The following is a 24,100-nucleotide window of genomic DNA, read 5'->3' as shown; positions in this document are numbered from 1 at the left end:
CCTAAAATGTTACCTATACTTAGGGAGTCATTTTTGTACCAGTTCTTATATCTATATATTTATCTGTCTAACTGTAAACCTTTTTGTTAATAACAAAGGATTATGCTATATCTTTTAGGCTGCAACTGACCTTTTTTTGTAATTTATTGAGGTAAAATTATATAACATAAAGGTAATCAGTTTAAACTGGCATTCAGTACATTCACAATGTTGTGGAACTACCACCCTCTGTCTAGTAACAAAACACTTCAAAGTAAAACCCCTCCCCCATGAGTATGCCTTCTCTCTCTATGAATTTATTTATTTTGGATGTTTCACATAAATGGAATCATACAATGTCTGATGTTTTGTTCTGTATTCTTTCACTTAGCGCTATGTTTTGAGGTTTGTCTACACTGTGTCATATACTTCATTCCTTTTTATGGTGGAATACTATTATATTCCATTGTACATATAAACCACAACTTGTTTATCTATTCATCTTGGATGAACATTTGGACTGTTTCCAACAACTTTCTTTTTGCCCATAGAAATATATATATATTATGGATATTTTCCCAGGTTAATTTAAGTAGGTGGATATAATGCTTTTTCTTTTTTGGAGAAGTAATTTAAATAAAAACCTTGATAATATATCATTTCATCTATTTTAAAATGCATTTCTAAAACTAAGATGCTGCCACCATGACTCAATTTTTAATTATTAAAAATACTGGTTTTACTTGTTCTGTACATAATTTGAGGTATTAACTAAACTCAAGTTCAAAAGTGGACCTTAATTTAGTGATTTCCTAAGTTTGTCTTCCATTTAATAGTCTCGTGCTTCAAAAAATGATGTTGGCAAACTTCTACCTAATGAGAAATCTTATCTTTATTTCTCCAATCAAAAACTTTTACCCAGATTAGGAAGTATAACAAAGCACTGCTACAATAATGACATGTTAATCATAGATTGTGTGGTAGAAAAAATATGAAATAAATGGAGTCAAGATTATATTTCTTTTGAATACTAGATTTTCCAGGGTTTTCTGAAATAATAAAGGGCTAGTACTAATAGTAGTAACCAGTGCTGAAGTATAACTAAGGAAATAGCAGTATCTCATTAAAAGCTGTTGATATTGCTCTAACATAGGTCAAAGTAGAAAACTTGACCAGCTTAAAATCCCTGTAAATAGTAACATGTATGTATGTACTACTTCATAGTTTTCAGATACTTTTACTTCTTAAATAAGGCACAATAAGCCATGTTACAAAGGAAAGTAATGGTAAATTTGTGTTACTAGTTAAAATATTCTGTATAACCCCTGAATTGACTGATTTATGTAACAACCCAGAGAAGACCATCACACATTACTGTATCTATTCTACAGGTAAGACAACTGAAGCTAACAGTGATTGTGTTTTGTCATACAACTATAAAATAGCAGGTCATTCAGATTTTGTTAGTTAAGAACAGAAAAGAAAAAAATACATATACCTAAATCATTTTGTTAATAACATTTGAAAATTTAAATAAAAAATATTCTAACAGACTTGATGTAAAATAGCCATTTTTGTAGTATATGTATAAATTGGTACCTACAGTCTATTTCATTTTATTATTCAGAAATGTTTTCTAAAAATTTGGGAAACTCGTTCTTGATTAAAAATTTATCAGAGGTGGGTCGGGCATGGTGGCTCATGACAGGGAGGTCAAGGCGGGTGGATCACCTGAGGTCAGGAGTTGGAGACCAGCCTGGCCAATGTGGTAAAACTCCATCTCTACTAAAAATACAAAAATTAGCCAGGCATAGTTGCGTGCACCTATAATCCCAGCTACTTGGGAGGCTGAGACAGGACAATCACTTGAACTTGGGAGGTGGAGGTTGCAGTGAGTCAAGAGCACACCACTGCACTCCAGCCTGGGTGATAACAGAGTGAGACTCTATCTAAAAAAAAAAAAAAAAAAATTTTTACATATATATCAGTTGACAAATGATAAAATATATTTCTTAACCCTAGAAGATAGGCACATATTTTAAGTCTATGTGATGTGGTAAGTTGTATTTAAATTTCTTCTAAATCATTAAAATAAAATCGTTAAAAATGTTTTGCAAGACAATCTATTCTATTATATCAATATGCAAAGCATAATAAAGACTTGAAAGATGTCTGCTTCAGATTTAAAATAATTTACATTATAAAATTTACATTTGGTTAAATGCTATGTCTGATGCTAAAAACTGTTTCCTAACCATTTAAACAGACAATTATATTGGTGACATCTTTATAGACGGCTTTAAGAAGACAGCAGGTTTCTTACTATCAATTATGATTATATGGAAAGATTCACTTTTAACTGGGTATGGATAATTCAGGAGATTGGGCTAGATTAATAACAACTGCAATTCATAACATAAATTTTCTAGTTGATACTCATCAATCAACTGGTAGTTTAAGATTATATGGGAGAATATTTACATTAAAAAACACAACAAAAACAAAAGGAAGGAAGAAAGACAAAACAAAAAACAGATTTGGTGCTGTCTTAAAACTTTATACTCCATGAGGTTTTAAAGAAATGTATCTGAGGCACATTGGCAGGGCAGTATGAAATGATCTGTATTGCCACTGGCCATATTGTACCTGGTCTGTGGATAATTAGAGTCCTTCAGTTTCCAAAGCTGTCAATCTGGCACATTTCACGAGCAATATATTCTCTTTAAATAAAACAAAACAGAACAAAATTTATAATTCAAAGAATGAAAGAATTTAAAAACTGCTACTGAAGCAACTTTAGTTGTGCTATAAACCAAAGATGAGTGAAATAACTGATATTTTAAAATTTTTAAATTATCTGCACTTAATATCACAACTTTATAAAGTTCAAACCAGATAAGTTTGGCTACTTTTATAAGCAGGTAAACATGTTTTAAATTTCCTCATTGTATCAGTGTTGAAAGTTTTATATTACTTCATCCCAGCATTCAAACAAACAGGCTTACAAAACTATGATTTTCTACAGTTCCATACACACCCAATATTATGTCCTAAAATGTTTGGAGGGCCAACTAGAATAAAAAGAAAATAGCTATATTCACAATTATTTAAAAAGAAATGAATAAAACAAAATTCACATATATGCACCATACCTGCAGTTGACCATTTAAAGAACTCAAGTCTTCTGCTTTCTTCTCTAAAGACTGAACCCAGACTTTCCTTTTTTGTCGGCATCTTGAAGCTGCTGCTCTATTTCGCTCTAAGAACTTTCTCCTTTTTTCATCAGGATCTTCATTAGCTGCTCTTCTCCGACGACCACTTGTACTTTGGGTCTGTGGAGTTGTGTGAGCTGGAGAAGCCTATTATAAACAGAGAGGAAAACTTGTTATATTTGTATTTAGTGAGTGAATTAACATAGACAATAAAGGGTGTCAAAGAGGGACAGCAACTGTATTTTCTAAGTCTGATTGAATACATAAGCATGTTGGCGCAATATGAAAATCACCCTGTGGCCGGGCACGGTGGCTCATGCCTGTAATCCCAGCACTCTGGGAAGCCGAGGTGGGCGATCACCTGAGGTCTAGAGTTTGAGACCAGCCTGGACAACATAGAGAAACTCCGTCTCTACTAAAAATACAAAATTAGCTGGGTGTGGTGACATGCACCTGTAATCCCAGGTACGTGGGAGGTTGAGGCAGGAGAATCCCTTGAACCCAGGAGGTAGAGGTTGCAGTGAGCTGAGATTGCACCATTGCACTCCAGCCTGAGTGACAAGAGTGAAATTCTGTCTTAAAAAAAAAAAAAAAAAAGATTAAAAAAAAAAAGAAAAAGAAAATCACCCTTAAGTGGTTTAACTTCTTTCTTAAATATACTTATGAGCTATGCTATATAATACAATTCTCACTAATGCAATGTAATAGCAAATGTATTCTTTAAAGTATGTATAGTTTCATTTATGTGCAAATATGAAAAAAATCAAAATACAATATAAATGATACATAGAAATATTTTTCCAAGTGTATTTTAACAGACTTTATTGTATTATTCAATCCCTGGAAAACTAGTGATTATAAATTTCTCAATTAAAACGTTTAATAGCTTCCTATTTAAATCCATGATAGTAAACCATAATTTCTATGCTATTTTTAAATTAAATATCTCATATTAAATGTCAATTTTCTTAAAGAAAACTGGCTTCTCTAAAGTTATGGAGTGAAAATATGTATATTCTTTGGTATATTCAGCTTTTCTTCAGTTTGTGAAATTTAAGGTCATAGTCTTTTTCTAAGGGTCAAGTTCTTGTATTTATTAAGGCTAATTTTTCTGGTAGGGAGAATCCCACAGGAACTTTAAAATTTTCATTTTATTTGCTCCCTTCTGCTCTCCAACAAATCAGCTTGGTTATCTCAGATTAGCCAGAGAAGGAAATCTTCAGTCACTAGTTATATTGTCTGGTGTCTAAGACTATTGAACTCAGTCACTAGTTACATTGTCTTGTGTCTCAGACTATTGAACAATAGGTACCTTCAAGCCTTTCTCAAGCCCCAAAATTGTACCACAGAACAAATGAATATGGACATTAGAAAATAAACTCTTGGCCAGGTGCAGTGGCTCATGCCTGTAATCCCAGCATTTGGGAGGCCGAGGCGGGCAGATCACTTGAGGTTGGAAGTTCGAGACCAGCCTGGCCAACATGGTAAAACCCCCATCTCTAATAAAAATATAGAAAAATTAGCCCGACATGGTGGCGCATTCCTGTAATCCCAGCTACTCCTGAGGCTGAGGCACGAGAATTGCCTGAAACTGGGAGGCAGAGGTTGCAGTGAGCTGAGACAATGCCAGGGCACTCCAGCCTGGACAACAGAGCAAGACTCAGTCTCAAAAAAAAGAAAGAAAAAAGATAATGAACTCTTGGAAATGGTGCAGAGAAAAGAAAACTTTGTGGCCATAGGCACGTGATCCAAAGGAGAAGCCTGAAAACAATCTTTTACCTATAATTTATTAAAAAATAATATGCACAAATAAAATTTGTTTTCTCCTAATCTATGTAATTAAAATCTTATATAGGGCTCAAGATAAATTCTTCATGTAAATTACCAAACTATTTTTCACTCTACAAATTCTAAAAAATACAGTTATTATTTCTTTGTCCTAATAACTGGCATTACAAAGAGAGTTATTTCATTTATAAAGTATTTTACACCTGGGGAACATAGCAAAACCTCATTTCTACAAATAATTTTAAAAATTAGCTAAGTGTGGGGGCATGTGCCTGTGGTCCTAGCTACTCAGGAGGCTGAGGTGGGAGGACTGCTTGACCCTGGGTGGCATGATTGTGCCACTGCATTCCAGCATGGACAAAAGAGGAAGATCCTGTCTCAAAAAAGAAGTATTTTAGTTGTAGTAAAGATAAGCATTTAAATTAAGTTGTTTCTTTTACCTACGTAATTGCAACTTAATATTTTAGAAAAATATTTCTATGGCTGGCTTCAAGATTTGCAATGTTGACATTTTTTTCTTCATCCTATTTTTCTTATTGAGAACAGCAGGTTTTTTTCTTTCATTCATCTGGCTGAATAAGAGAGAACAGTTTTTGATTTTTGTTTTTAATTGATTTAACTCCTTACAGCAAAGACTAATCATTAAGTACTAGCAGAACAGCAAAAACTTCATTTCTGCTATTGAGATTTACACTTGTATATTTTTACTCCTACCAAGGTTTGGAGACTTCTTAGAAGTGTATACTGCTCCTTCTCTCCCCAGGTCCATTGATTAATTCATTCCATTTCATTCAGAAAATACTTATAGGAACTATTCTAGAAACTAAATATAGCAGTGAACAAACAGATAAAGTCCTGCCCTCTGGGGCTTCCATCCAATACAATGACATGTAAAGATATAAATAAAAATTAGATCCAGGGAAACTATAATTAGTATAAGAAAATAAGGACAATAAAAATAAATTATATTCATTTTATAAAAAATAATCCTTTAAAAATGTAAAAAATCATACTTAGCTTGCAGACCACACAAAAACAGCCATGGGTTGCATACAGCTAGTGAATCATTGTTAACCCCTGAGGTATAACATTAATATACATACACAATTACTCAGCCACTTATTTTCCCTGGTCCCTAAGTAAAGTTGTTTAGTGGATGACAACCACAACTACATTCCATTATACCTTAAGTTTTTAAAGACAAGATACAGTTATGTAAATATCTATGCTTAGGTGGCAACCTAAAACTCGTTTATCTATGTTTCTTTGATTGAAAACGTTTGCTTTTTAATGCCAATGCTAACATTCTTCAAGTAAAGATAAAAGGTCAAAATAGAATTCTGAAACATTTAACAGGAGTACAATAATCCTTTACTAGAAAGAATTAGAAAGGCACTGCAGGTATATAACAATATCAGTCATCACATAGGCAGTCACAAACTAGGGATAAGTGAAAGGGGTCTCTAATATAAACAGCTGCCATAAAGCATATTTGCTCCATTAGTGATGTTCACAAGTTTTAATTCAGGAACCATTTGATTTATGTTAGTAATATAATACCTACATATGTATGTATGTATGTGTGTGAATATATATCTACATATTTCTCTAAAAGACTTCTAATTACCTGTAAGTGAGATAAGGTAACATATACAAATAAATAACAAGGAGTAATGTTTTACAATGAGTGAGCAAATCCTGAAAACAGAGACAGAATTACCTGTTCTGCTAGTAACTTAAACAGAAAAAAAATCTGCCTCTTTGGGACACACACACTTTAATGGTTGTAGATGGCAACGCAATACTAGACTATGATATGCACTGTACCCAAAACATACGGCACTTTAGGAAAAAGGAAAATCAATAATTTTTAAAGAAGAGATCTAAAAAGATTCTTTAGAAATTTTAGTTTTGCTACTTGAAAAAGTTAAGATTTATATACATTTCTGACCAACACATAATTGGTCAGAAGAAGAATACAGCGTTCTGAAGAATACAGCATCCCTTAACAATAGCAAATAAGTTGTTACTGTCTATAAAATTTACAGAACTTAACCTGCAAAATTTCCCTATAACCTTAATACCTTGGTTACATAGGAGGATAGTTCAAGTCAAACCTGTTTATGCCACAGCAAGAAAAACACCTAGTGTTAATAGTTATGGTTTATAAGTCAAATTTGTAGTTTTGGACAATAACTAAGAAAACAAGATACAATTTCATTCTTCTTACTATAAGGTTCTAATCTTATTTTTCTAGTTTTATGACTATTTTCCAAAAAGGAAAATCACAACTCTATAAAATTCCTCAATCAGGAAATAGTAAAGCAAATTTCTCAAAGCAATATTTAGTTTCACTGTAAAATCAACGGAAAAAAAAAGTTTTCTTTAAAAAGAATTGTGCCACATCAGACCAACATATATGGACACCCACAGATATATTTACAGGTGTCCTGAACAGTAATAACTACTCTATTATTTCTATTTTTGTTATCAATACTTGTATACTGAGTTACCTTTTCCTAAGGCTTTTGGGATAACAACATGACCAGAATAATATTTTTAAAATAAGTCATAAGTTACACTGTACTTGTCTGTTTAAAGATGACAGAGTACTAAATAATAAAAACAACATACATACCGGAGTTTCTGTAGTGGATGTGGCTGGCTGTTGTAATGACTGTGGTCGAGATTCCTCTGACTGAGTCCTAACCAATCCACTACCATGACCTTTGACAGTATCACCATTGGTAACTGGAGGATGTTGCTGGGTCAAAGCAGCTTTTAATCTCTGAAATACAAACACCATTAAAAACAAATTTGCTTTATACTCCAGTCCAACTCTCAGTATGCTCTTCAGTAAGCCAAAAGAAGTATTTGTTAAGAAACACACAAACGTTGGGTTTTAAAATTAGTTTTCATTTATTGTGTTTCATTGCATTCCTAAGATTATTATGAATATCAGTAAGAACAAATAAGATCTTAGGAAGCTCCCGAGTCTTTTTGTCTAGTACTACTAGAGGATTCTATACTTTGCTGTTCTAAAAACAGTTAACTGAAATTAACTAGCTTTGTTAACTAAAATAAGCAATACAAGTTAATTTTTATGTACACTTTCATCTATTCTCTTCTACGTCATTACTGTATCCCATATTCAAACAGAGATCAAATGGGCCCAAACTGAAAGCCTCCTCCTAGAACCTACAGCTGGGTTTGCCTCTCAGGTTTTCCCTGTCCCCAGTAAGCAGATCTAGTTCTCTTTTGCTGTTGTATTTGCCAGTTAATTGCACTGTATTGGACACACATTCAGAGCATGATAGATCTAGTGATGAAAGGAACTTCAGGGACCCAACAGACCTGAGACTATTATTGCTGATACAGAGGCTTTGTGGCTTAATGATTCAAAAGACAATCCTAAGGAGTGAGAATGCCAAATCTGTTACTGCAACTGCTAAGCCATGATTAGGCATGTTTTCTCCCTCTTTTCTGAGAGACTACTTCTTTATGAATTATAAAAAGTACCACATATGTAATGTCCTATTGCTTTCACTGATTAGAACATGTAATATACTATGAAGTGTTATACAGCTGAGAATATGCTTTTGGTTCAGAATCTAACTCTACCTTAAACTATCTGTGACTTTGAACAAATTGTTAATCTTTGAGTCTCAATTTATTTACCTATAAAACTGGGAATAATAACTTCCTTGCAGAGTTGAGCTAAAAAATAAATATAACATGCAAAACTATCTGACTCATAAAATAATTTTTCAGATATCAGTTTCCTTATTTCTTTAAGAATACTATTGAGGCCTCTATTTTCTTAGCATGAAGGTCCAATGAATAAAAAGAGTTCCTATGCTTTTGAATTTTCAAAATGTCCTTAAGGGTCATCTTAAGCATTGGTTTGATCCCAGACATATTTTATATGTGAGATACGCTCAAGACCATATCAAAAACTGAATCTTTCAGAATCCAGACAAGAGTTCTGGTTCCTTTTATAAACAATCAGAAACAACTATATTAGTAGCTAAAACATAGGAAATTTAGGATTCTAATAACTGACAGGATAATGTGGAAGTGGATGAATTAAAACTGAAATTAAATGAGGGACTAAAGAAGTAGCTGGCTAGAATCAGATGGAATATATAGGAAAATGATCAAGAAGTATTTAAGTGAAACCCCGTCTCTACTAAAAATACAAAAAATTAGCTGGGCATGGTGGCACGTGCCTGTAATCCCAGCTACTCAGGAGGCTGAGGCAGAAGAATTGCCTGAACCCAGGAGGCGGAGGTTGCGGTGAGCCGAGATCGCGCCATTGCACTCCAGCCTGGGTAACAAGAGTCAAACTCCATCTCAAAAACAAAAAAGGATTTTAAGTTGAAAGACCTAAGTTAGAAAGGGTGGGTCAGAACAAAGGGGTAGAGTCTTGGGTGGTGGCCAGTCTGCATATTTATATATTTTATAAATAGAATGTTAGGCATCAAAATACAATGACTAGTACCCAGTCTATAGTGCTAAATTGGGGATTTCATTTTCTAGATTTAAAATGTGCACAAATATAACTAGAGGTAGAAATGTGAGGCTTTGTAAATTATGTGTTGGTAAGACATTTTTAAGTCCTTAGGTAGAAAACATCATAGAATTGAAGAGCATTTAAAGTTTTACAGTGAAGAGCTTAACTCTCAGAATTAATGAAATACAGTAACTGCACATGGGGGAATCTGAAGTACATAAACATCACTCCCTTGAATAATCTTTAGTAGGGCAAGTTACTACCTTATAGAACACTTAAAAGCAGCATCAGTATTCATTCATTATCCTTCCTTGACTGCCCTAGGGTATACAATACTCATCCAGTGAGGAAGCTCTAATGTTTGCTCCATGCTGTTACACTGATTACAATGGGTCTGACTTGAAAAGTATGCCAGTGGGCATACAACAGAAGAAAAAGATTTTAAGGGTTAATTAACACTGTTCTAAACTGTCCATTAATTTTTCTTAAACTACAACAAAAATACACATATGCTAAAAAAAAAATGAGAATGAGGTCAAAAAAAGCAGCCACTAAATATCATTCATATAAATTTTATAATTAATATAAAGATATCTACAATTCAGCCATACATATTTGTTAGGAGCATTTAAAGAAGACCAAATACTTCGGTTTAAAGAAAATCAATGAAAACAAATATAATGAACATTTATTTTACAATAGAATTTCGTAGCTAGCAGAGATAATTGAAAGTCAATTAGTCCAATCACCACCTTAAGAGATATAGAAACTCCAGAAGACTGAAGTTACTTCTCATAATTATAGTTAGCAGAAAGAAAACCAGAAATTCTATTTGTTTACTCCCAGTTCACTGAACATATTTTAAACAAAAGCTTTACCAAATTGTACTTCTAATGTTAAATTTTCTAAATATATTAGTAATCAATTAAGCATCTGATATTGGTCAGTCCAATAAACAAATATACGTAAACAAGGATTGAGAACTCTGAGAAAGAAAGATTGAGCACTCATAAAAATTAAAGATTTAAGGTGGAGTGTGATGGAGGCCAAGGCAGGAAGACTGCTTGAGCCCAGGAGTTCCAGACCAGCCTGGGCAATACAATGAGACTCATCTCTACAAAAAACTTAAAAACCAGCCAGGTGTGGTGGTGCATGCCTTTAGTCCCAGTTCTGGAGGCTGGGGTACGAGGTGTGATTGAGCTCAAGAGTTTGAGGCTGCAGTGAGTTATGATGGAACCACTGCACTCTGGCCTGGGCAACAGAGCAAGACCCAGAGCAAGACTCAAAAAAAAAAAAAAAAAAAAGGATTTTACAAGGTCTATGTTATCTAATATGTACAAGAAAACTTAGACATAATTTTAAAGTAAAGGCAGACTTTGATGAACAAAAATGTCTTTGTTATTATCTTTCATTCTTTTTTTTTTTTTTTTTTTTTGAGACGGAGTTTCGCTCTTGTTACCCAGGCTGGAGTGCAATGGCGCGATCTCGGCTCACCACAACCTCCGCCTCCTGGGTTCAGGCAATTCTCCTGCCTCAGCCTCCTGAGTAGCTGGGATTACAGGCACGTGCACCGTGCCCAGCTAATTTTTTGTATTTTTAGTAGAGACGGGGTTTCACCATGTTGACCAGGATGGTCTTGATCTCTTGACCTCATGATCCACCTGCCTCGGTGGCCTCTCAAAGTGCTGGGATTATAGCTTGAGCCACCTTGCTGGCCTTGTTATTATCTTTCTAAGAAACAGATCAGTTTTTTAATGTTCAATTTTTAGTGATGTAAAGTTCAACTACTGTAGTATTGAAATTTTTTTTTCTTAGAGAGATATAGATTGTTTCAATTAATTAAAGAATGAATAGTTTGTTGTGCTGACCAATCTGACACATTCACTTTAAGAGGTGATCTGCTAGAAATAATCTGTCATTCAAGTTCTATGTTGCACCCTTGAAAATAAATTTTATCATACTGGTCAGAACTTGGTAAGAGCAACTACTCCATCATAGTTCAAAGAAAAAGATAATGTTCTCTAGAAACAATTTATGAAAAAGTCAGATCCATTATTTCATATGTGCCACAAAAGCTCATCAGAGTAATAACACTCCATCTCCTGGGTGTTATCCTACCATCTGCTGCTCTATTACTTATCTTTATTTTGCAACTAATTAACAGCATAATCTTCTAAATTCAGCAAGTTAATTATCATTATTGTGGTCTTTGCAGCATCATCAGTCCTCATGAAGTCTTGTCTCCCCACCCCCAGAGAACATATGAAAATCAAGTAGGTTGAGAGAGGGTCTGTTTCTTTGGAGTGGGCTCATTAGGTGTTTGCTGATTAGCTCGGCATGTAGAGAGGCAGGTCAGAAGAATTCTGCTGAACATGAGGTTCCATGCAGGGCCCAACCAAGTTAATGTAGGTTTCTGAACATTTGCCAAGATGCCCTCTGTCAGCTCTCAGTAGAAACCCCCTGCAGAAAACCTACTGGCTACCCACTGTGTGCAAAGATATTTCTCAGTTTGTCACACGTCTTTAAAAAAAAAAGATTCTGGAGGATACTATTTAAAAACTTGCCTAATCTTAAAATTCCCAGATGATTAACATTTTCTTATTCAGAATAGTTGCTTTTTGATTACAAATATTATAAAAGAAAATTTTTTTCTTATTAGGGTAGTATGATTTATGTGCTTAATGACAAACAAAACTCCTAAACCAATATTTGGTGACATCTAGTCCAATCCTGTAAAAATTTATATCCTGGGAATTTTTCTGTTATATTAAAAAGTACTGGAGAGTCTTGTATTTTTTGGTCCCTATCAACATTTCTTTACCACATTCTTACTTTTCCAAAGGTTTAAAGTTTTTAAAAATTAAAAAATACAAGCTTATTCTGAGGAATTTTTTTTTTTGCAGGAAAGAAAGATCTTATTTCAGTATTCACAGCAGACACAAACACAATGTATACTTAATATCTTCATGGAAAGGCAATGAACATCTGAAAATCAGGGAATTACGAAAGCATCCTTGGCTATGTTAAGAAACAAAGTAAATTTCTCTTTAGCTGTAGTATGCTAATCATTCTTCCAAGTTCCAATCCCATTTTCTCTTAAGTTATTTTCAACCACAGGTCATTTTTAGCAGAATCACTACTGCTACAATATATAGCATGTTATTAACAGATTGTGATCATAAAGGTCTAATAAATCCTTGAGAGACACACAGAACCCCAAAAGGATGATGTTTAAAATACTTTCAAAGACCTGAAAATAACAAAGTAAAATCCAACAAAAGCAGTAAAAGAAATTACAAGTTTTAAGGTGGTAGTGGGCAGGGGAAAGTAGTGGAGAGGGGAGGGTGTGAAGAGTCAGAAAATCATTTAATGTGTAACATGAATCCAGGGAATGCAAGCTGGGAACCACCCATTTGGAGAACGTGGACTTGGAATCGATTTTAAATACAGGAAATAATCAAGTTCTATAATAATTTATCTGGTCATTAAGAAAGCTCTGTGCACTGGGGTATAAACCCATCTTCAACATTCTTCAGCTGGGATGACAGAATTGTTTATTTGGTGATTCTTAAGCCCACTGAAGCTTAAAAAAGTAAACCAATTACCACTGAGATTTTAATTTCAAATAAACTATATCTATTTGGTATTTTATATCCTAAACGTGTCTAATCTAATTTGCCAAGCTGAATAATAGAGTTGGACTTTAATTGAAAATGTTTACTTAAGAGATTGACTTGGGCCTGTGATTTTAGTTGTAAGGCTGAGATAATCTTAAGTAAGCTTCTAAATAATAAATATTTAAGAAAACCATGTATTACTATAAGTTTACTTACATTTAAGAATTATTAAAGAACTTGAGAAATTCAGATAATTGAGAGAATTAATGAGTACACAGTTTAACATATATATATTTTAGTGTGGTTAAGATATTTTAAGCTCTTTAAAAGCAATCATTACATTACTGTATATGTAAATTGCCTTGAGAATTTAGGAAAGAACTAAGTCTTTAAACTTGTAATCTTAAATAAATCTTATGTTATTTTTTACAAAGTAGTCCCTGAAGCCAGGTGCGGTAGCTCACGCCTGTAATCCCAGTACTTTGGGAGGCTGAGGCGTGTGGATCACGAGGTAAAGGGTTTGAGACCAGCCTAACCAACATAGTGAAACCCTGTCTCTACTTAAAAATACAAAAATTAGCCGGGTGTGGTGGCACACATCAGTAATCCCAGCTACTTGGGAGGCTGAGGCATGAGAATTGCTTAAACCCAGGAGGTGGAGTTTCTGGTGAGCTGAGAGAGTGCCACTGCACTTCAGCCTGGTGACAGAGCGAGAGTGTCTCAAAAAAAAAAAAAAAGTAGTTCCTGAATAATCATTATGTGTACAAGTCACCATCAAGGGCATATTTTAATAAAAATCTCCCCCCAACACCAAAAATAAACATAAAAACAAAACCCAAAACAAAATATATCATTGATAAAATATAATCTTAATTGCTACACATGCTGGAAAAAAAATCAGTAATGGCCTTCTTAGGAGACCATTCTTTTTTGACTCTCCTGATAGTCACTGAACACATTTGTAAGAAAAATCTCAAAATTTAAGATCATGTCTACTGAATTTCTCTGAACCTAGGAAATGTTTGTCATGTAACAATTGACAGAAGTAGTTGTTAAATTATGTTAATAAAAAAGAATACTGAAGTGTGAAATAAATAATTTCTGCACAACAAAAAAACTCAAGTAATCAGAATTCCATTATCCAGTCCATTGACATCTTAAGTTACCAGTTCATGTTACCATACCAGCATAGCAATATCTACTGTTTCACAAATGAGCTGAAATAAATAGCTATGATCTATTAGAAAATGGAAATACAGGAAAACCAAACACACAAAAGAGAAGTTCCCAAACCACAATGTAATTAAAACATAAGTCAATATGAAAAAGATAAATAGAAAAGCCTTGAAATATTTGGAAATTATACAGTGTACTTCTAAATAACCCACAGGTCAAAGAAGAAATCACAGGAGAAATTAAAAAATTAATAATGAAAATATAGCATATCAAAATTTGTGCATAGAGGAAATTTTATAGCTTTAAATATCTATATTAGAAAAAAAAGATTTAAATTGGCAATCTTAAGCTTCTACTTTAAAAACTCCAAAAAGATAAGCAAATTAAGCTTAATTAAGTAGGAGAAAACAAATATTAAAGACAAAAGTAATTACTCAGTGGGAGTACAAACATACCATTAAGAAAAAGGCAAGCTACAGACTAACAGAAAATAGACAGTAGAAATATATGTGTCTCTCTAACAAAAACCTTATAACCAGTATATATAAAGAATTCTGGCTGGGTGCAGTGGCTCACACCTGTAATCCCAGCACTTTGGGAGGTTGAAGCGGGCAGATCATGAGGTTAGAAGTTTGAGACCACTCTGGCCAACATAGCGAAACCCCGTCCCTACTAAAAATACAAAAAATTAGCCGGTTGTGGTGGTGTGCACCTGTAATCCCAGTTACTCAGGAGTCTGAGGCAGGAGAATCGTGTAAACCCAGGAGGCGAGGCGGAGGTTGCAGTGGGCTGATATCGTGCCATTGCACTCCAGCCCGGGCAACAGTGTAAGACTTCATCTCAAGAAAAAAAAAAAAAAACATTCCAGGCTGGGATCAGTGGCTCACCCCTGTAATCCCAGCACTTTGGGAGGCTGAGGCGGGTAACTTAGGTTAGGTGTTCCAGACCAGCTTGGCCAACATGGTGGAACCCATCTCTACTAAAAATACAAAAGTTAGTCAGGCGTGGTGGTGTGTACCTGTAATCCCAGCTACTTGGAGGCTGAGGCAGGAGAATCCCTTGAACCTGGGAGGAGGACGTTGCAGTGAGCCAAGATTGCGTCACTGCACTCCAGCTTGGGTGACAGAGAGAAAGAAAAAAAGAAAAAAAAAAAAAAAGAAAAAAGAAATCCGGCCAGGTACAGTGGCTCACGCCTGTAATCCTAACACTTTGGGAGGCTGAGGCAGGCTGATCACTTAAGGTCAGGAGTTTGAGACCAGCCTGGCCAACATGGTGAAACCCTGTGGCAGGTGCCTATAATCCCAGCTACTTAGAGGGGTGAGGCAGGAGAATCACTTAAACTCTGGAGGCAGAGGCTGCAGTGAGCTGAGATTGTGCCACTGAACTCCAGTCTGGGCAACAGAACAAGACTCTGTCTCAAAAATTAAAAAAAAAAAAAGCAATTGGCTGAGGGCGGTAGCTCTCATGCCTGTTATCTCAGTACTTTGGGAGGCCGAGGAGGGAGGAGTGCCTGAGCTCAGGAGTTCAAGACCAGCCTGGGCAACATGGCAATCTTTACAAAAAAAATACAAAAATTAGCTGGGTATGGTGGCATGCTCCTGTATTCCCAGCTACTTGAGGCGTTAAAGCAGAAGGATCACTTAAGACTGGGAGATCGAGGCTACAATGAGCCAAGATCACACTACAACATGCCAGCCTGAGTAAAGAGCCAAACCTCGTCTCCATCAATCAGTCAATAAAAGAAAAGCAACACAATTTTTTAAATGGGCAAAAGACCTGATAACTAATGTCTGGTCAAAAAGGAAATGGAAATTAAAACTGTGAGACACTGCTAAACAGTTCTAGAATGTCTATGATTAAAAAGACAAAGAAAACCAAATGTTGGCATGAATGCAGGAACAACTGGAATTCCCATACACTGGTGGTAGGAATGTAAACCTCTGGGTAAAGGTTTAGCAACTTCTTATAAAGTTAAATGTATCCTCTGACTCAGCAATTCTACTCTTAGCTATTTAGTCAATAGAATGAAAATATATGGCCATGGAAAGAGTTATACAAGATTGTATATAGTAGCTTTATTCACAATAGCTAAACAGTAGAAACCATTGAAGTGCCCATCAGCAGGAAAATGAACAAATAAATTGTGGTATATTCACACAATGGAATACCACTTGGCAATAAAAAGAAGCAAACTATGATCACTCAACAACATGAATAAATCTGAGACGTGCTGAGCTGAATATAAGAGTATACAATGACTATCTACATGAAATTCTATAACTAATCTACAGTTATAAACATCAGAATAGATGGAGTGGACTGACTGGAAAGAGAGAAACTTTCTGGGTAGAGGTTAATATTCTACATCGTAATAGGGCTATGAGTTGTACAAATGCATTTACTTATTGAAACTATGGTTAAAAGTGGTTCATTTCAATATATGTAAATTTTACATTAAAGCAAGACCTGTTAAAAATAACTGAATGGAAGTAGAGAATGGACTGAGGTATAAACAAGAACTGTAGTATATTGCTAATAATTGAAGCTGGGTGATGAGAACATGGCGGTTCATTATACTATCCTCTTTACTTTGTATATGTCTAGAATTTTTCCATAAAGAAAAGCTAAAAAAAATTAAAGAAGTAGAATAATTTGTCTTGTTATTTAATCAAAATAGGACAATCTTATTATCCCAATTAAAATAGGCAATCACCTAGATATGGCTACTTTACATTAGCAAAATTCTAATAAAAAATTTAATTGGATTATTAAATTTAGGTGGGAAAATCTTTGACTCCTCATGCCATTTTTGGTTCTTTATGATTATTTTTCATATATAAATTTGTTAAAGTTATAGTTTTAGTGTTTTTTTTTTAATATATGAGCACATAAAATACTTTTATTCTTTTAAATTTAATTTTCTAATGACCTAAAAGAAAAAGTTATTCAGGTTAAGTGTTAAGTTTACCAGTTTCTTAAACTATGGCCTACACTTGTAGACAAAGGTATTTCTTTAAGTTGGATTTGTTCCTTTTGAATTAATTTATAGAAAAAAAGTCCAATGAATACGTAAAAATATTTTTAGATGCAGTACACAATAAGAGGATCTTCTTTTAACATCTGTATCTGCTCTACTCAGTTCCTACTGCATGGTAAATTGAATTGAATTTTTCATCAATACATTATGTTTAAATAGGAAGTGTAAAAAACGTCCCCGATGAAGCTCTTCTGCTACCAAGTTAAGAAGATTCATCTTAGTATTTCCAAAGCTCTGACCTGAACATATTATGATGTGAAAATTTTGCCCCTTAGGTTTTTAGGGTCTTCTCTCACAATCAATACCCACTTAATTTTTACACCGTTCAATCAACTGTTGTTCATTCAGATAATATGTTAAGTTTTATTGCTAAAACAGGCTGTCCTGTGCAAATTTCTGACTCATTATCTGCACTAATGGAGAATAGCAATAAAAACTTTTCAGGCCAGGCACAGTGGCTCATGCCTGTAATCCCAGCATTTTGGGAGGCTGGGGCATGTAGATCACGAGGTCAGGAGTTCAAGACCAGCCTGACCAACATGGAAAAACCCTGTCTCTACTAAAAATACAAAAATTAGCTGGGCGTGGTGGTGCGTGCCTGTAATCCCAGCTACTCAGGAGGCTGAGGCAGGAATATCACTTGACCTGGGAGGTGGAGGTTGCAGTAAGCGGAGATTGTGCCACTGCACTCTAGCCTGGGCAACAGAGCAAGATTTCATCTCAAAAAACAAAAACAAAACAAAACAAAACAAAAAAGACCTTGCCTGTGCCTGCCCAGAGCCAGCGGTTCTCCAAGCACCCAGCATCCAGTGAGAGGCGCCGCGCACCGATGGAGGGGACATGGGCAGAGCAATGGTGGCCAGGCTTAGGCTGGGGCTGCTGCTGCTGGCACTGCTCCTACCCAGGCAGATTTATTCCAATCAAACAGCTGTTTTAACAGTTTCAAGTAACTCCTCCCAGAGTATTTCGGCTGCCCCAAGTCCAGCTAATGCTACCACCAAGGCGGCAGGTGGCGCCCTGCAGTCAACAGCCAGTCTTTTCGGTCTCACTCTCTCTTCTAAATCTCTACTGTTAAGAGACTCAGGCCAAGAAACATCTTCTAAACCCAATCCAAATGGCGTCTGGAAGTCCAATGTGGCAAGGACTTCATCAAATCTACTAATTCCACACCTTTTATTGACACAGAAAATGTTGAGAATCCCAAATTTGATTGGTTTAAAGAACATGTAAGAGATTTGACTAGATGATGGATGCCAATATTAAATCTGCTGGAGTTTCATGTACAAGATGAAGGAGAGGAAACATCCAAAATAGTTAAGACATGATTTCCTTGAATGTGGCTTAAGAAATATGGACACTTCCTTGAAAATAAGAATAGAAATAAAGGATGTGATTGTGGAATGGAAAAAAAAAAAAATTCAGCTTTGCAGTATGTTTTGATATGTAAAAATTTACATTTAATATAGTGCCTAGCAAAGAACTGAAGCAAATACAAGGTGTCTAATAACTACTTATCTATTGATTTCCTATGGATACATTAATTAATTGCTCTTATTAGCCCTATTATATCGAACATTAACATCTACCCAATTAATTGATGTTATTAACTAACATTATTGTATTGTACTGTAGAAGAGAGAATTACACTAATTTTTATTTTATCATTTTATTTTATTTTTGAGATGGAGTTTTACTCTGTCACCCAGGCTGGAATGCAGTAGTGTGATCTTGGCTCACTGCAACCATGGCCTCCCAGGTTCAAGCAATTCTTGTATCTCAGCCAACCGATCAGCTGGGATTACAGGTGTGCACCACCACACTCAGCTAATTTTTGCATTTTTAGTAGAGACATGGTTTCACCATGTTGACCAGGCTGGTCTCAAACTCCTGACCTCAGGCGATCTGCCAGCCTCAGCTTCCCAAAGTGTCTGGGATTGCGGGGGTGAGCTACTATGCCCGGCTCTGATTTTAAAAAATAGAAGTGTCAAATCTTCTACTAAGAAAATTAGAAAGTTTATAGGATTTAGGGTTAAGAAGTACCCCAAAAACCAAAGCTTAATCCTTTTATTTTACAGATGAGAAAATGGAATCTCAGGAAAGTTAAAGTTGCTTACTTAAAGGTAGTGAATAGTGGAGTTAGGATTAAAATTAAAATACACATCTAAACCATTTAAAAGCATCTAAATAGCACAACAGTAAAAAATAGTTTTCTTTATATGTATCATGTTTGCTAACTTGTATACTATTTTGGAATTCTTTTTATAAAACCACTCATTGTTATCAGCAGCACTGCCTTCAGAAGATTACATGTAGCTTTAGATATAATACTACTATCTTCCACTAGGAGGAGAAAATGCCACAGGCAAAAGCCAGACAAAACTCAAGTGACAAGAAACAGAACTTCTAATTTACCTACTTAAAAAGTATCACTAACTACTCACTATGCTAAAGGAAGATTTCTTTTTACAAATTTTCTGGTTCATCTATAGAATAACACTGTCCATAACTTTATAAAAATGTGATCTAAATTGAACATTTGAAGCAGGCTTTAATGAAAACATTAATTCAAAACAGCCTCAAGCTATGTACAGAACAAGGAAAATCTTGCTTACCATTTTTGCTTCTGACTGTACTGGTTGGGGAGACGAAGGACCTGGGATTCCTGGAACACTAGGCACCATGGTGACTGGTCGAACGAGCTATGCATAAGATAAGGAAAAATAATTGCTAGAAAATATATTCAAAATGAGATTTGTACTTTACTGCTGTTATAATAATTTCAGACTTTAAGAATCAGAACATTGTAAATTTATCTCCAGCTGATTTCATCTCTATACTAAACACTTATTTGGTCTTATATCCTGATTTATCCTGATTGATCAAAAGGTATCAATTTCTGAGACATGTACTTTCCAGATCTTCAGTTTTCACAATTTCTTTGTTAATGGTCCCTTTTAGAAATTCATAGTATTCAAAGTGATTAATGTAACAATTCTTAAAGATCTGATATATTTCCATTTTGAATGTGAAAGTTAGTATGTCAAAATGTATGACAATTAGGCTTAAAAAATAATTTCAATAAGGAACTTTGCTTTTCTAAAAAAATATATAATGAATTTTGTTACAGATACCTCATTATAATAACAAATAACACACTAATTATTTATCAAATAATAATAATCTGAAACAGGTTTTTACCATTTTGTTTTTTTTCTTAAACCTAACACTGAGTGAATATAGTTATTATATAAATAAAATACATCTTTTTTTTCATTTCAAGTTGCTTTCATCACTAGGTACATGTAACGGGATAATTAGAATCTCAAATACAAGGCAAGAATATTTCCCTCCTCAAAAAAATATCCTCAGTAAAGAGGAAGCAGATACCTTGTATTTGAGTCCTTACAAAGTCTCTCAAATAATGCATTTTGAACAACAAAATTCTTTTAAAAGAAGGTACGTTATTGAAACTACCTCAATCAATTTTGGATAGGTTGAAAGATCACTTGGAAGAATTAGTTAATTAAGAAAATGCAAATAGCAAACATTGATTTTAGTAATATTCTTGGGGATAATCTTACCAAAAGTGTTGGAATGTTACTGTAAACAAGCTTTTAAAAATAAATTTTATTTTTATTATTTTTGAGACAGGGTCTCACTTTGTTGCCCAGCCTGGAGTGCAGTGGTATCATCTCGGCTAAATACAGTCTCACCTCCCGGCTCAAGTGATCCTCCCACCTCAGCCTTCTGAGTGCTGAGACTACAGGTGCTTCCAACACAACTGGCTGATTTGTGTTTATTTTTTGTAGAGATGGGGTTTTGCCATGTTGCCCAGCCTGGTCTTGAACTCCTGGACTTAAGCAAGCCACCCAACTTGATCTCCCAAAGTGGTGGGATTACAAGCGTGAGTCACCAAACCTGGCCTAAAAATAATTTTTGGCTACACAGTAAATGATTATATTGTAGTGATTGGTAATATGCATCTTAGAAGGCAAGGGAAAAAAAACCATCGTTTTATTACATAAATAAGTACCTAACTCTTGGTGTAAGATTTCAAGGAAGAGTATAATAGAGACATTCAAAAAGTGATAAATTATAAATGATTAAGATGAAAATAAAAATAATGTGTCCTAGAAACTATGCTAGATGTCTCAAAAAGTGGTTCTCAGGATGAAAACTTGAATGTCAGTCATATTTGAAGAGTTTGTTTGAATAAAAATGTTTTATAAAATATTAGTAAGAAAAAAGCAGTTTTCTAATACACATTATGCCAAACAACGTGTTTTTAATTGTTCATTAAACTATTACTTTTTTTTTTTTTTTTTGACTTAGGGTCTTGCCCTGTCATCCAGGCTGGATCCATAGCGGACTGCAGTTTCAAATTCCTGGGCTCAAGCAATCCTCCAACCTCAGCCGCCCAACATGCTAGGATTACAACAGGCATGAGTTGCCATGCCTGGCCAAACTAAGTAGATATTTAACTATTTTGTCTATGTCTTTCAAAATTTATTTATTTAGCAGGCCCCTCAAAAAACTTGTTTTGGGGGGTCTTTTCACAGAGAAAGTGGGAGATTATTTTTCCGCAACATTTAGATTTTAACATGCGTGGGCTATCAGATTCTGCAAACCCTACTTAACTACAAAAATTCAGAGTATGTTTTCATAAACAATTTCCATACTAATAGAAATGCCACAGCGTTACAGGACAAGCATTGTAGTATAAATACCTTTCTAAAATTTGAAATCTGTGTTAATATTTGAATTCTACAAGTCCAGTCAAATTGAAATGGGCTGAATAAGAAGTTGTCAGTATTAAAAAAAAAGAAAGAAAACAATTAAGATTTTGGGAAGAAAATATAGTTATACCTTGAATGTTTTTTTAAAATGCTATTACAATAATAACAAATGAATCCTATCCAGTGCTAATCAATATTATGTTAAATTCAATTTTGTAAGCCAGTCAAGCAGCCAACTTTATTTTCTGACTACAAAGATAAGTTTTGCGATAGAGATTTAAACAGTCTAATTTTCTAACTTACTGGGACTGCAGCTGGAACATGCACATTAGAACTTGTAATTGATGCAGGAATAGCAACAGGCATGGTTTGTCCATTAGGAAGATGTAACAGAAGAGGAAATGGGCCTGGTACAGGGCTAAGAAAAACAAAAGAAGAGAAATTTTAAAAAAGAGATTCATACCAACCGTCTCTTAAAAATACAATAATAGTTTTACTCCTATAATCATATCAGTTAAAAATAAATTTTCTAACCACAGCGTTGCAAACAGCAAAATTTAATTATTTTAATTGTATCTTAAATGTATAACCCATATAGCAGTATTAAAAAAAGAAGAGAAAAGTTATGGATTTACTTAGGACAATGTCCAATTTGTAAAATGAGACAAATTCTCATCAGAGAGATCTTGGGAGCTACCAGTAAGAACTGAAAGAAATGTCATCTGGTGACCGAGTAATTTTATATTTTGTGTGAAATAGCATGAAAATAAAACTATCTTAAATTCACATTCTCTATTTCAGTTGTATTTATCTTCCATTCTGTTAGTTAACATTTATACCAAAGAAGACTATACAAGTACTTTTTCCAAAAACTGATGCACACACACACACACATACACACACACAAAACTAAAATCTTAATTTGAATAATCAAATGTCCTAGGAAGAAATCATAACTAAACAAACTTAATTCATATATATGTTCAATGATTGGTCTGAATCACTTACACAATTGGCCTGTTAGAGGATGGTGCCTGGGTGATTACAGTACTTGAGGTTGGTGAAGGTACTGCCTGCTGAATAATGACACTTGAGTCAGAACTTGTTAGCAGCACATTGGGAACCTGTAATGATGCTGGACGAACAATAGCTGATGTGGGCTGTGCAGTTTGTGCCAATGGTACTTCCTATTTAACAATGAAATAAAGGGTGGCATTAAAAAATACAAATCAATTCATGTACCAAATCAAGTATGAACAGAATATAACATACTTCTAAAAGCATCTACAGAATAATAATTACTAAAAGCAAATATCTAAAATTAAAATTCAAAGAACATTGAAGAGCTGTAAAGATTCAAATGCAATGTTCAATTAACATTTTAATTTTAAAAGACTGTTTTGTTTGTTTTAGTACAACTTGTTTTCCTGTCAATCCAGAAATAAGTTAGATTGGGCAACTTGGCTATGAATCCATTAGAATTTTAATAAAAAATAAAAATATAATTTATTCTCAGAGAATCACAGAACTTAAAATCCAGAAGGGACTGTTTAGTCCTCCTCCCTCATTATACCGTATGAAGAGGAAATAGGTCCAATGGACTGTTACGGTTGATACAAATTAACAGTAATACTTAAGAATTTTTAGAGCAATACAAATATTTGTTAATTTCAGGTAGCTACCTCTTCTATATCAATAATTTCCCAATATCAAAAGGCCAGGTAATACTGATATCTTGAATGTAAAATAAATAATTACTAATCTCTTTCAAGTTAGGAAAACAGAATTTCTTAGTCAGCCAAGACCTTAAATATAGTATTTCCTCTAATTTTATAGATTAGAGAACAAAAAGATTAAAAAGATTTTACCCAGAATTCCTTAAATAGTCAATGTAAAAATTGGGTCTATTGTGTTCTTTGATTTGGCCTGTAGCTGCCACTTACCAAAATCTTATTAAGCTACATAGGAAGAAGGATAAACTAGTACTATTGTAACTTTATTTATTCAATACGTTGAAAACTTATGCTCTCAAGGACTAGTGA

General features: G+C 34.3%; 1 protein-coding gene across 24 annotated transcripts in view; it reads right to left on the bottom strand.

Moving 5' to 3' along the window:
* The window catches only part of ATF2 (activating transcription factor 2), an 89,862-nt gene that overhangs the window by 15,006 nt on the left and 50,756 nt on the right, over positions 1 to 24,100 (bottom strand). For 17 of the 24 annotated variants that reach the window (XM_035304488.3, XM_078327351.1, XM_035304486.3 and 14 more), the window contains 5 exons: positions 23,067 to 23,245; positions 22,362 to 22,476; positions 19,935 to 20,021; positions 7,618 to 7,767; positions 3,132 to 3,338 (listed from right to left, as the gene is read on the bottom strand). In XM_035304488.3, the coding sequence (XP_035160379.1) occupies positions 3,132 to 3,338; positions 7,618 to 7,767; positions 19,935 to 20,021; positions 22,362 to 22,476; positions 23,067 to 23,245 (738 nt within the window). Of the gene's footprint in view, positions 1 to 2,625; positions 2,700 to 3,131; positions 3,339 to 7,617; positions 7,768 to 19,934; positions 20,022 to 22,361; positions 22,477 to 23,066; positions 23,246 to 24,100 lie in introns of all 24 variants that reach the window. The other 7 variants (XR_013518864.1, XR_013518869.1, XR_013518865.1 and 4 more) reach the window with 1 other exon arrangement.

The sequence above is a fragment of the Callithrix jacchus genome, chromosome 6 (assembly GCF_049354715.1).
Source record: "Callithrix jacchus isolate 240 chromosome 6, calJac240_pri, whole genome shotgun sequence".
In the NCBI taxonomy this organism is placed as follows: domain Eukaryota; kingdom Metazoa; phylum Chordata; class Mammalia; order Primates; family Cebidae; genus Callithrix; species Callithrix jacchus.
Note: the sequence above shows the minus strand (reverse complement) of the source record. Positions and strands in the feature narration are given on the sequence as shown.